The 14,643-nt window shown below is 40.6% G+C and overlaps 1 protein-coding gene across 3 annotated transcripts in view; it reads left to right on the top strand.

Moving 5' to 3' along the window:
• The window catches only part of RAVER2 (ribonucleoprotein, PTB binding 2), a 49,160-nt gene that overhangs the window by 21,850 nt on the left and 12,667 nt on the right, over nucleotides 1-14,643 (top strand). Inside the window, exons 4-6 of one of the 3 annotated variants that reach the window (XM_048498664.1) lie at nucleotides 4,579-4,770; nucleotides 7,825-7,951; nucleotides 10,680-10,762. In XM_048498664.1, coding sequence (XP_048354621.1) covers nucleotides 4,579-4,770; nucleotides 7,825-7,951; nucleotides 10,680-10,762 — 402 coding nt within the window. Of the gene's footprint in view, nucleotides 1-4,578; nucleotides 4,771-7,824; nucleotides 7,952-10,676; nucleotides 10,763-14,643 lie in introns of all 3 variants that reach the window. The other 2 variants (XM_048498663.1, XM_048498665.1) reach the window with 2 other exon arrangements.

Here is a 14,643-nt window from a genome sequence, read left to right as displayed (position 1 = left end):
CTGTGGCTGGTACTCATGAAAGTTTTCCCAGGGAGAGGGGGCAGGGCGAGGGAATAAGGTAAAGCTGACGATAAGGGGCAGATAAAGGAAGATTGTCTGGGAGGGGAGGAGGAAAGGAGGAATCAGGGAAAGGGGACTTTCAGGGAAGATTTCCCCCAGAAAATCCTTTTGGGTATTCACTTGTTAGATACATTGATATGTAGATTTACCTAGTTATTGTGTGTCATAATGTAATATAGAATTCAATATGATCTCAGTTTACAAATATCTACTGTGCTCTAGAAAAAAAATATGGAGATACACCATCTGGCTTTAGAAGAGGGTAAATGATATATAGATGATTACTTATAATTTGCTACAATGTTGAGAATGGGCCAGAATAGAAGATCCCAGGATGAATCCTATGAATCTTCATTAAAAAGAATTTTCAGTACCCCGTCTGAGAAAATCTGCTGGAGAACATAGAAAATCATTGCTAGTTGAAGTAGGTGATACTTGGCTAGATAGAACAGTGATCTGGCTTAATATAAGATGGTTTCATATCTTCATGCCTCCTCCCATTTCTGCTGGAGGGTACCTATCACATCTGAACTAAAGACAATCACATCACATTGCCACACTAAACTATTTTCTTACAGGGGACTGTTCATGTCATGAAGTGTGAATTAGTGACCTGAATGTTCAAGCTATTTGAAACAGCATGATAATATAACAGTACAATCCCGTGCAAAGTTGCTTCAACCAGTGGCATATCTGCCCAGGGACAAGGGATAATCTTCTGTTCCTTTCCTTAGGACCTTGGAAGAGTTAGAAGCCTCTGCCAGTCTTCTAGACGTGCTTTTAAAAGCACGGAGGCTGGGGTGAGGCTTGGGGCATGGCCCCGCCCCAAGCCCCACCCCCAGCCTCTGTGCTTTTAAAAGCATGTCTCCGGAGACTGGCAGTGACTTCTGCTCTCCCCAGACCCTGAGGAGGGCAGAAGCTGGGGAAGGAGGGGTGAGCCTGCCCCTGGGAGGGAGGGGCTCAGGGTGAGACCCCACCCCCAGCCTCTGTGCTTTTAAAAGCACATCTCCAGTGGCTGACATACTTCTGCTGCTTCCAGGCTCTCGGGGGGGGCAGAAGCCGGGGACGGGGGAGGGAAGGCAGGGCTCAGGCCCTGCCCCTGAACCCCACCCCCCAGGTGCAGGGGGAGGGCGCCCGGAGAAGGCTTGCCTCCAGGCACCATTTTCCCTCCATGCACCTCTGAATTCAACCTAAGCCCACAGAAAGCAACATAGGATTGCACTGTAAAACGTGTTTGTCCTACAGCTTTTGACACAAAATTCCATGTTAGGCGAAGTGGAAAAGATGTTGTTCAATGTTTGTGTTGAGAGATGTATTTAAGACTATTATGCTGCAGTCCTGAGGTGGAGCATAAAAGGGGTGTGGATGCAGTATTGAGTAAATGCCATTCTGTGAGAGGTAAATTGTGTCCACACCAGCAGCAGCTTACTTAAGCTGGCGCTGGGGAGTCACATGACTACCCGATGAATGGATTTGAACATTGCCAAAGTGCCAACTCTCTTCCAGCAGAGTAGCCCTTTACAGCTCAGATGGGACTTACCCAGGGACAGAGCTGACTTACAGCCTTAAAGCTACCCTTACAGCCCAGGAGCTCTCCTGTTTGCTGGCATTGACTTACACCATCAAAATGGGTGGCTCAGCCCTTTATGCTACATAGGGGATTTTCACTGCCTCAGGGAAATATTTGTGGTTTTCTTGCTGGGTGCAGCACTGCAAACCTCTTTGGAGGTGACAGGGCTGTATTGTGCCTGGCCATTGCACATCTACCCTCCCCCCAGTATTGCACTGCCCTTCAGTTTTTCCTTGCGTATGATACCTTTCTTTAAACCTCTGACTTGCCTCTCTCCCGGTGTTGGAAATACACTGTCCTTAGTTCTTTCAGTCATGGACTATGTTTATACACAGATGTTGTTTTTCTAAACATTTATTCCAAAATTGTTTATACAAAGTTGCCTTGAGGGAAAAAAGCTACATTACTTTTGACCTGCTCAAATATTCTTGTTTAAGTATATGTTAGGTTTCATTTCTCCATTTTTACTTGCATTTCTCCATTTTTAGGTACTTACTGATAAGAATGGTCTTCTTATCAAACTTTTTTGCTGGGAGTTTTTGATCCAGTGTGGTCAGATTTGCACAGATGGATATTCTTATGCTTTTAGAATAATAGAATTATAGAGTTTGAAGAGACCACAAGGGTCATTCAGTCCAACCCACTGCCATGCAGAAACACACAATCAAAGCACTCCTGACAGAGGGCCACCAGCCTCTGTTTAAAAACCTCCAAAGAAGGTAGAATCTTAAGTGGAATCTCTTTCTCATAGTTTGAATCCATTACTCCTTGTTCTAGTCTCTGGAGTGGCAAACTTGTTCCATCTTCAACATTTTAACCTTTCATGGCTATCATGTCACCCTTAATATTTTCTTCTCCAGACTAAACATACCCAGCTCTCTAAGTCTCTTCTTATAGAGCATGGATGCTAGACCTTTTACCATTTTGGTCACCCTTCTCTGGACATCCTCCTTGAATTATGGTGCCCAGAACTGGAAACAGTATTCCAGGTGAAGTCTGATCAATACGAAAAAGAGTGGTTCTGTTACTTCCCTTGAAGACACTGGACAATTGATGCAGCCCAGAATCAGATTCACTTTCTTACTTTTGACCTGTTCAAATATTCTTATTTAAGTATATGTTAAATTTCATTTCTCCATCACACTGTTCTCATGTCCAGCTTGTGGTCTACTAAGACTCCCAAATCCCTTCCCCATGTACTGTTGTTGTCAGGTGTTGCCCATCTTATATCTGTGCATTTCATTTTGTCTGCCTAAGCGTAGTACCTTACATTTCTCCTTCATTTTGTTAGTTTTAGCCTAGCTCTCTAATGTGTCAAGGTTATTTTGAATTCTGACCCTGTCCTTTGGGACATTAGCTATTCCTCCTTATTGGGTGACACCTGCAAATTTGATTAGCATGCCCTTTGTTTCATCATCCAAATCATATAACAACAACCTTTATTAGGCATATAAAAGAGGCTCTAGTACGTTACCAGACATTTGTAATGTACAAAGCAAGAGTAAGATCTGTTGTTTATCTTCTCCTTAATTTTTATCCAGATGCTTTCAACCCGTCTTCCGGATTTAAGGTGTAATCATCCCTGACATATAATGCTACTGTTCCTCCTTTCCTATTTGGTCTGTTTGTCTGAAATAGATTATGCCCCTCAATTATTACATTCCAATCATGATACTTATCCACCAGGTTTCAGTGATGCCCATTATGTCATACATGCTTTCCTGTGTTCCAGAGTGATTTCATAGAATGAGCAGAATGAACTCATACAGAATCTCTCTAGGGCTTTGGAAATGGTTTATGGATATTGTATGAGAAAGTCAAAAGCATAAAAATGTGTGTAAATATAGCCAGTCCCATTGATTTGATTCCCTTTATTGTTAATTCTATAAGCACTGAGTGGATTACCAGCATCGAACAGGTAATTCCTACACTTCCTCAGCTGATTAATCTCTGACATCAAACTGACATTACCCATATGTTCCTTACAGAATTTTCAGGTAATGCCTGGCATTCAGTGGGAGGGCTCTGGGTAGGGATATGGGGGTGGGGGGAGGGAAGCATGTGCCAGCTGCAATGCCATATCACTTCCACTAAAAAAAAATCCCAAAGTGACCCAAGATAGCTCTAGGAATTGTCAGAACCTCTACGGTTTTATCATAGTTTTTACCACTCAGAGTGGCAGTGGGCAGTAGGAGCAGGGAACAAACAGGGGAGTGAGATCCTGCATCTTTAAGGAGTAGACATGAAAGTGAAGGCTACTGTAGTAAGTGAAATCTCATGGCCATTGCCACAGAAGAGCCTGCATAACAAATCAGCATGGAGCCAGGTGAAATGGCAAATATTTTTACAAGTAGGGTGTTTTAAAAGCAAGTTGTGTTAAGTTTCAGAGAAGACTGAGAATCTGCAGCACCCTGTGCAAGTGCAAAAAAAATAGGTTCTTTGAATCGCAGCCAGTAACTGAGGTGCAAAAACTAAATCATCAGCCAGGAATTCACTACATTTCACAACTGTTTGAACTACTGTTTTTCATGTGATTAAAAAAGGTTAATAAAATTGTCTATGGAAAAATAATCAATATCCTTTTATTACATGAAATAAGGAAAAGGTGTCCCTGCTTGAAAATGAATTTCCAGTTTAATTCTGCAGTGAAGTTCCATAAAATAACTGTCATATTTATTTCATAGCTCAGGTTCATCACAAGATTAGATGGAAGAGCAGTGGTAATTCAAGTAAGGTGCAGATGCGGGGGGGGGGGGGGGTCATCTGTAAAATATCTGCATACTAAAGTTAGCATTGAAGAAATGATCCATAAAGTTAATATGGATTTAGAAATTCTAAAGATTTTGTTTGGGCAATTAATGGCTTATAGGTATGAAAGAATGTGCTGAAGTTTGAAAACATTATAGAAAAAAGTATCTTATGAATTGTGTTATAAAATGTTCTTTTAGCTTGCTCAGGATGAAGATAGCTCTGTTGATGGCTTTGCAGTTATTGAGTATGAAACAGCAGAGCAGGCAGAGGAAATACAGCAAGGTGCAGATGGCCTGACTATCAAAGGGAAGAGAGTGCGTGTATCTTATTGTGCTCCAGGAGCTCCAGGCCGAGGCACTCTTGCCACACTTATAGCAGCACAACGCATGGTAAGAAAGCTTTCTGCTGGCTTCAGTTTCTTTCAAACTGCAGCACCCATAAATGCAACTAATTCTGTACCCAACATCAGGAGCAATGGGGGGGGGGGATGGGGAGTGGAAAGAGAGTGCCATTCCTTGGAATAATTGTGGTTCATAGATCCTCTAAATTCAGGATGATGCTAAGGACTTTAAAAGGCTTTATTTTATTTTCTTTGATGAGTTTTACAAGTTGTAAAATACCATTGGAGACTATACTTAATTAGCTCTGGCAACATATTTATTTGCAGCTGCATTTGAGTATAGTAGCACCTTAGAATCCAACAGGATTTTCTGGGTACAAGCTTTCAAGAGTCAAAGTTTCCTTTGCATCAGACAAAGCTTTGACTCTTGGAAACTTATACCTTGAAAATCTTGTTGATTTCAGAGGGGATACTGGACTCAATCCCAACTGCTCTATTACAGACCAACATGGCTACCCTCTGAAACTATCTTTATAAAAGGAAACATATTTAATTAGGAGAACTCATTAGCCTCTCTGTGCAGAACTCTTCTCAGGCCACAATTAAGTAAGTACAATTGCTTGCTTGAAAATATTCTTGGAGGGGCTACCTGTACAATCTCTTATCCCTGTTTTTAACAAAGCACATGTACAGTAATCAAAACCCTCATGTTTGGAGGGAAGGGTTCTTTGTCAAACTCTAGAATTAGGGTCTCCAGTGTGGTGCTTGTGAATGTCATGGTACCTGTAGACACTTTTCCTGCTATCCGCCAAGAGTTTTTTGAACGTGAGCAGGGCCAGATGGGTTTCTGATTGGCCATTATAAATTTGATTGGCTATGCAGATTTTTTAAAATGTTGCTTTTGCAGCAGCTCCTACCAAAGGCATGGATTTGCAACTGAATGTAAGCTATGACAGCCATTTTGTGCTAGTCCCACCTCTTGTAGCAGCCATTTTGTAGCTGCTCCCACCATCTTGGTTTAGAGTTGTCCTGTTCCTGCTGGCAGATGATGGGGGTGGGGTGGGGTGGCTAGATCATGGTTGGAAAACTCCTGGAGATTTGGAGATTGAACCTGGGTCGAAAAAGGTTGAGTAGTCTAATGACTATCCATTAATATATATTAAATATATATATTATTGCACTGTGTTATATTCTTAACAATAAAATACTATACATGAAAATCTCAATAGAAAATATACATTCGTATCTAAAAACACATAGTCTACCCTCCAAAGCATCCATTATCCTCCAGAGGAACTGATCTCTATAGCCTGGAGATGAGTTGTAATTCCGGGGATTCCCAGGTTCCACCTTAAGGCTGGCATCCGTGCTTATGTCAGAATTCCAAAAGTAAACAAGAAAAATACAGCAGGCATAGTTCCACAACAACAAACACAGAACAAAAAAGCAAGCAAAAACTATACCTTGGCTACAGCTCTATACAATAAACTAGTAAGTTGTGCAATAAGTGACTGTGAATTCAATGTCTACAAAGGCATATAAACAATGACATTAGCCACAAAATGTATGCGAGTAAGCAGCATACGTGGAAACAATGCTCTGTTGCAAACACAGTTCAATATGCACATAATTCAGATGATTCTCCTGATTTCTGCCCATTTCATAGAGTATTTTTATATCTACTTGCTCAGTATGTTCACTGGAGACTTGTACTCGTTTCTACAGATTCACCATCCCGTTGATCAACATATAAGCTAAAATACACAGCAACAATTAATACTGGCAGATTTCCGAGGATAAGCCATCCATTGTATAATGTTATTAATTGTAGTAGTTTTAAAGCATATACAAATTCTATAATATACAAAATGCTTAAAAAATAAATATAGGAATGTCTATTCTATAGAAAAACCCTTGTGCCATGAGCAATACTTGTTTCGTATTCATTATCATTCATAAAGAAGAAGAAAAAGAAGAAGAATTGGATTAATATCCCACCTTTCTCTCCTGTAAGGAGACTCAAAGGGGCTTACATACTCCTTTCCCTTCCCCCCTCACAACAAACACTCCGTGAGGTAGGTAGGTCTGAGAGAGCTCTGAAGAACTGTGACTAGCTCAAGGTCAACCAGCTGGCTAATCTGAATTCCCCAGAGAAGCCTCCACAGCTCAAGCAGCAGAGCGTGGAATCAAACCCATTTCCTCCAGATTAGAATACACCTGCTCTTAACCACTATGCCACTGATGTACTGTAATGCAGCTAAGTAGTCTTGTATACCTTTCTATAACACTATGGTTGAATAAATATCTTCAGTAGATTACGAATACCAAAATCAGTAAGAGGTGAACGTGCAGAAATGCAGGCAAGACTCCAGTGAACATAATGAGGAAGTGAATATAAAAGTATTCCACGAAATCAGGGAGCTCATTTGAATTATGGGCATATTGAACTGTGTTTGCAATAGAGCATTGTTTTCACATATTTTGCTTATTTGCATGAGTTTTGTGGCTAATGTCATTATATGTTTTTGTAGACATTAACTTCACTGTCACTTTTTGCACTACCGCTAGTTCATTGTATAGAAGTGTAGCCAAGGTATGATTTTTGTTTGCTTTTTAGAATTCCAAAAGTACCCACAGACTCAAAAAGGTTGGGGCCCCTAGTCTAGCAGTTTCCAGGATGGCTTGTGTGTACTCTGTCTTGTGTATGACTGCATTGAGAGCAACTTGAGGCCCCACAGTTACAGGTAAGCAATATTCAGTTATAAGAGAATCATGGATGTTGCTGCTCCTTCAAGGGAGGGAAAATGTACCTATTAGAAAGAGACTGAATACCCACTTGTGCTCCCAGTACTGATCACAAGGCCACCTCATCTGTTCCAAAGTTTTTCCCCAAAACTATCAAAATATAATAATGTGAATAAATAAATGAGTCTGAATCTGAAATCTGGTTATTAGGATTGTTTTTAACTTTATTAGTGTGATACTGTTCCAAGCCGTTGGCCAAATGATTAGTTTGATTTAAGTAAGGGAAGCAATGTTGTTTTACTAAACAGTCCATTTTGTTTATGTTGGGTCTCATGTTTATGTGCCTTCTTTGTTTAAGATGAGGAATAACAGAAAGGGATTGCTCCCAGAGCCAAATGCAGCGCAGATTATGAAAAGCTTCAATACCCCAGCAATGTTACAAATGATACTACAGCCCCAGCTACGTGGATGTGCTCACAAACCTGGTAAGCTTTTTTAAAAAATGGACTGAAGTTGACTCTTCACTTTAATGATTTAGTAGTACAGTAACTTTATATTAAAAACTGCAAGAGATCAGAACAAACATACCGTATATACTCGAATATAAGCCAACCCGAATATAAGCCAAGGCACCTAATTTTACCACAAAAAACTGTGAAAACGTATTGACTCGAGTGTAAGCCTAGGGTGGAAAATGCAGCAGCTACTGGTAAATTTCAAAAATAAAAATAGATACCAATAAAATTACATTAATTGAGGCATCAGTAGATTAAATGTTTTTGAATATTTATTTCAAAGAAAAACAGTAAACTAGCTCAACAATAACTTTAAAAGTACAAAAACCGTAGCTCAATCAGCAACCAAGGGAAAACAAAAGAGTTAAAATCCTTCAAAACTGGATTCCTTATCATCATCTGTATGTCCAAAAATTAACCCAACTCAGATTTTAAGAGGGATATTTTCAAAAATGGAAAAGGAGTTCAAGTCTTTGACAGTGTGATTCCACCTTGTGACCCTTAACATTCACCAGACTTGCAACAAAAGAAACTTTAAATCTGTTTTCTGTTTCATAAACAATAGTGTGCAGTATAACAAGGAAATATGGCAAACCAATATAGAAACAATAATCAACATATAATAGTGCTGGCCTGCTATGCAAAACAGACGAGCAGGGTCTCAGTCCTTTACAGTTCTCTCTAGCTGTGTCCTATGGAACTGTTGATGGACTTGCAGCTTTGCTGTTCTTTGCTGAGCCCTCTCTCCTTATTGTCAAGCCTTCAAGGGTAGCCCTGAACTATACAAAAACAGTTCATAACAACTTGCCTTAGTGTTACGTGGAGTTCTAGGGCGCAGTCCAAGAATAAGGCTATGGTCAGTTTTAGATTTCGGGGTTTTGTTACAATTCTGGGAACAATTTATGACTGAATAAATTAAATAAAAATAATAAATTAGGGTTAGGGTTAAGGCAAGGGCAGGGGCTCAGCCTTGCCTTACTGTTATGAGGAGTTCTAGGGCACAGTCTGAGAATAGGGCTATGATCTGTCAAAGGTTTCGGGGTTTTATAACAATTTTGGGAACAATTTATGACTGAATGAATTAAATAAAAATAATAAGTTAGGGTTAGGGTTAAGGCAAGGGCAGGGGCTCAGGCTTTCCTTTGTGTTACATTGAGTTCTTGGATGCCGTCCGAGAATAGGGGTATGGTCAGTTTTAGGTTTCGGGTTTTTGTTACAATTTTGGTAACAATTTATAACTGAATAAATTAAATAAAAATAAAAAGTTAGGCTTAGGTTTCAGGCAAGGGCCAGGGTTAAGTTAAAAACCCCAAACCTGAAACAGCGGCCGTCCATGGGGGGGCAAAACTCAGAATTTGCACCAGGCTCCATTTTCCATATATAGGTGAATTATGGGGGGGAGGGCGGGGCAGGGGAGTCTGCCATCCCCAGCCTCGAAGAGCTGCTTTTATAAGCACTGAGGCCAGGGGCAGGGCTTGGGGAGGCATGACCACGCCCCTAGGGCGAACCGCCCCTAAAAATCTATACCTACATCCCTGCATAGAATCATAAAATTAGTAGTAGGGGTCTAAAGATCCTTCAGTCCATACCCCTGCATCATGAGTACCCCTATTCACCTGACAAATAATTGTCCAATCTCTGCTTAAACAGCTCCAAAGAGAGAACTCACAACATCCTTGGGCACCTGATCCCACCACTGAACTGCCCTTATTGTTTAAAAAGTGTTTCCTAATAATCCACCTATATTTTTCCACCCATAATTTGAACCCATTATTACGAACCTTTTCTATGACTACCAACTGTAACAGTGCCCTCCCCTCAAATACAGTGGAACCTCGGTTTTCATTGGTAATTCGTCCGAAAAAAATCGATGAAAACAGAAACCGATGAAAACCGAGCCAAACTTTTCCATAGGAATCAATGTAAATCCAATTAATCCGTTCTGGGCACTCCAAAAAACATACTAAAAACACATTTTTTTGGTGAATAAACAGTGTTTAATGCTGAAAACAGTAACAAACAATAACACTAGCTTCAGAGCCAGTGGACCAATGTCGCACCAGAAAACTGTCCAAAGAGGTCTGTTTCTGTCGCCTCTTTAAGATTTGTCTGAAATGGGGCAAGACATTGTCATTAAACAATTTGCAGACACGGCCTGCAACAGCTTTGTCTGGGTGATTTTTCTCCACAAACCCCTGCGCCTTACTGCAAATCGATGAAAACCGAGGCAAATCAGTGAAAACCAAGACAAATTTTTCACTGAAAAAATCGATGAAACCAAAACCTATGAAAACCAAAGGCAATGAAAACCGAGGTTCCACTGTACTTAAAAATAGTAATCATACCAAATGTGCTTATTCTTTGGAACAGGATTGCATGGCAAAGATTATTTGTGCTAATTCATTTATCTCTCTAGTAGTTCTCAAGCATTTTGAATTGTGATAAAAATTGTGGTGGTCCTGGAGAGACTGCATCTGTGAAGAATTGTAATTTATGCCTATATGTTAGCAATTCGAAAGTAGAGCCTTTACGAACAGTAATCCACAGTTACGTTTTATGATTGTTCTTAGATATTTACATGTCTAGTGAGGCAGATAAATTTGAAGAAAATTTTATTTCTGCAGTCAGTTATGTTTTTATGTGTAAACAGGTCATAATCATGTCAATTTATGGTATCCTATTATATTTTCTAAAGCAGTTCTTGGAGCTCCAATGCATTTGCCACACCTTGTAAGCCCATCTCTCAGCCCAGCCTTTTTGCATTTGAATAAAGTCCATCAGGTATGTTTATCAGCTGATATAAAATATTTGTGAAGCATTTTGTGTCAAAATGTCTGAGATTTTGTCTGAAACAAAAGCAACACCCCCTTATATTACATGAAGTGGCTTCTTGAACTTAATAAGACTGAATTATCATTCCATTTGTAGCTCAGTTTTGAGGTACAAATTGAAAGTTACATTGTTGTGAAATGCAATAAAATGTTTACTTTCCAGAATGAAAATCAACTTTAAGGAGAGGGGAAACATTTTTATTTCAATTATTATATGTAATGAAGATGAGACAGAAGACTTTCTGGTTTAGTAAGTCTGTAGTATAACATAACATTGTTATGATGTTCAAGTTCCTAACAAACGAATTGTGACTAGCACAAGTCTGTTTATTCTCATGCTTCTGTACCCCTCCCCACTGGCATAGTTTGTTTCTTGTCCCGCAAAACAGAGTTTGTTCATAATGTCTGTATACAGACTGAGGAACCTGCTCAAAGAATTATTTCTTATTCTTGAGGCTTGAAGTGCACTACTGAGGTATCAAATCTTGGGTATTAATTTATAATATATATTATTACAAAGTATAAAGAGAAAACAAATGCAAATTACCCCATTAAATTCTATTCACCTTGCTATAAACATCAACTATTGACAGCCCAATCCAGAAGAGATCCAGGCAGCATGGGTAGGCAGCGAAAATAAGAAAACCCCCAGCTGCTGCAGAACGCCCCCATAACCAAAACCCAGTGGAAGGTATCTAAAGTCTGCTCTGCCCCCTGGAATACCCCCAGTCATGCCAGCATCCAACTTTAGGCTGGCATGGCTCTGAAGCAGGCAGCCTTTTCTGAGTCGGGCACCACACAGCTCCACGGCACCCAGCCACCAACCTGTTTTCCCTCTCTTCTGGCTTAGGTGCCACTTTCGCCGGCGGGATGGCCAAACACATTGGTGTGGTCCTGTACTTCTTCCAAATCATGCTCCCCCCCCCATTTTAAAGAGGAAGGGTTGCAAATCTTATTTCATGTTACTAAAAATATGATAAAGTTTATGCATTTCCCCCATAAGATGTAAAAGAATTAATAAGAAGATATGCAATAGCATTAGTTGGATTGCCAGTCACATTTTTAGATTTTTTGGGGGAAATGTTGACAATGTTTATATGTTCTTCAAAATTTAATTTTACTGTATATATTTCTGGTGTATGACACAAAACATTCTTTTTCCTTTAAATTATTACTGGAAACCTGTGCTTACATTTGCTTGCATTTATAGAAGCAACAATGCTACTAATACATGTTGATAGTAGTGTTCTCTCTCTGGTCTTGGCAGCTGTGTACGTCCTTGGAAGGTGGCAGGGATGCTTTAAAAAGAATCCCAAAGCAAGGGAAGGCATGTTGTCCATAGCAATTGTCTGATTGATGAGGTTTGACTTGGCTTAGGTATGCCCAAACCAAACAAGGTGGTACTTCTGCTTCCATACATGTGGTAGCTTTGTTCAGTCATTTACTGTTAAATTTTAGAATCAGAAAACCTAATTGCTGCAACTTCCTTGGAATGTAGCACTTTTCCACAATTGGCTGAAGAAGCTGGCAGCAATTGGAGATATATGTTTACAAGAAGAATGGTAGTTCCACTCACTTTCAATTATTTTTCAACTATCTGTTGTAGCTGTCAATTAAACATGTATTAAAAGCAATTCAAAGGCAATGAGGTGAAAAATCAGGAGATTTTAATGAGCAATTTAAAAATGTACGGTGAAAAAGTTATTTCAATTAGTCACTGTTAAATTCTCATTCTCAAATTTGTATCACACAAAATTTCTGGTTCTTTTATTTCAAGGCTGTATGTCGAACATATGCAGTAAACATGTTGGATAACTTATTATTTTCCCTTACACAAAATTTAAAAGGCATAAGGAACCTTAACCTCTCTGTGATCCATACCAATGTTGGCTAAGTGCCAAACTGAAGTTCTGGTATCATGCTATGTTTTGGGTTTATACCAGAGCTGTGAGACTAATATTTAACAGTGTGCTAGATTTGCTTTTAAAACAACAGAAGCCAAGAACAGACAGGTCATTTAACTGGCAGGGACATTTCCTGGTGGACTGCTACCCTGGAGGGCTACTGGAAGCCAAAAACAAAGTGGTTCAAGCTCCAGCAAAACTGCCTCTGGAGCTTACATTCCTCAGCAGGAATGATAATCAGTGTCAGCTTGCAAGTTCTTCTACCAGTTTACAGGAGGGGGTAATAAGTAATCCAGTGGCCATGGTGTTGCCAGAGTGCTGACTTGTATACTGCAAGGTGCTCAGGTTAGCTTGTTCCAAGGCAATCTTAACTTCCCAGTCTTCTTCTGAAAGACATTGTAGAAATGACTGACCTATATTATCTAAAAACATGTGAAACCCATTGAATTTCACTTCAAAGGAAAATAAACAGATTTGAATTATAAGGTTTACTGTGACACACTCTCTGTTGGTGGCAACTCTTCCCCGTGATCCCCTTGGAGCTCCTGGGGTTCTAGTTCACATGGGGAGAGGCTGGCCTCAGAACAGATAAGCGAGGAGGCTGTGCCCAGCCCTCGCTTCCCCCAACAGGGAGATTCCTCAGAGCATATGAGAGTCTCCACTGCCCGATTCTTCCCTTGCCGGGCCCCTCCCTGCCACTTATAAGGAGGTTGCTACACCACCCACCCCTTCTCTGACCACCCCAGGCTCTGTGCTATTATCTAGCCCTTCCTCTAGGGCTCGAGTTGTCCTCCTGTCTGGTAATTTCTGCACTAGGCCTGTCTCCCACACCATACCCCTTGTACCCTGACTCGGCATCTCCTCCAAATGCCAAGGCCTAGCTGCAGGCCAGCTGGAGCTGCCCAGACTCTGTCCCCATAATTGCATCCAACAGCTCTTCTTATATTGACAGCACATAGTCACCCCGGTCCAAGGTCTCTCAACCGCCACCCTTCCTCCAGGCCCCAGCTCTGCCTGCCTTCTGTCCGCCCAAGTGAGTGCCATTCCTGGCCCTCTGTTCCCAGGGGGAGGGGCATTCCTGCTGTGGTCCTTTCTCTGGCCCTGGTGAATCCTGGCAACAAGAAGGGTTGCTGGTGGGTGGGGGAGGTGGTCAGCAGGTGCAGGTGTAACCTCAGCTTGTGGGTTCTGTGGGGCAGTACTTGGAATGAGTTGCAACAACAATTTTTAAACAACAAAATGGTTTACTTTTCTTTACAATTAACACTTTTAAAACATCAACATTTAACGTTACAATTCAAGGTCCTGTTCAGGTTGCATTTCAAGTCCTTCTATTTACAGTCTACTGATATTGCCAAGTCCAAATTCTTCTTTGCAAGTTGGCTGGCTCCTGAAGACTCCAAGGGCTTGATGAACAGGTTGCAACATGATGAAGGTCTCCAGGAGAACTCTCACCCATTACAACCACAAAAGAAACCCTGAAACAATAAACTCCAACATTTACAACATAGCAAAAACAACTACCTTCCCAGTAGTTCCCAACAATATTGCAATTACCTTAACAAGGTGTTAAGGGCTTATAGAAATCAAGGTCCGAGTCTGGTACCCTTGTCTTCTGCAAAGAGCTCTTTCAGCCTTTCTGCTGCTCTGAGTCTCCACCCCTTACTGGGTCAACCCATTCTGGGCCAACCCATTCTGGGCATGGGGGTTACACAGGCAGTCCTGAACCACAACCAGTGTGGGACACTTATAATAGCCACTTTAGTTATAGAACCAAATGACTTTGCCATGTAATAGGAGAAATGTGCATTACCATGAAAATAAAAATAACATAAGTTGTTTCTGGTTGTGAACACAGATGTCCCTTTCCCCTGTCTATACCTATTAAGGATTCTTCTATGATTATACATGTTTTAAAATGCATTAAATT

This window comes from Sphaerodactylus townsendi, linkage group LG05, assembly GCF_021028975.2.
Source record: "Sphaerodactylus townsendi isolate TG3544 linkage group LG05, MPM_Stown_v2.3, whole genome shotgun sequence".
Lineage (NCBI taxonomy): Eukaryota > Metazoa > Chordata > Lepidosauria > Squamata > Sphaerodactylidae > Sphaerodactylus > Sphaerodactylus townsendi.
This window is presented reverse-complemented; position numbering and strand designations above follow the sequence as displayed.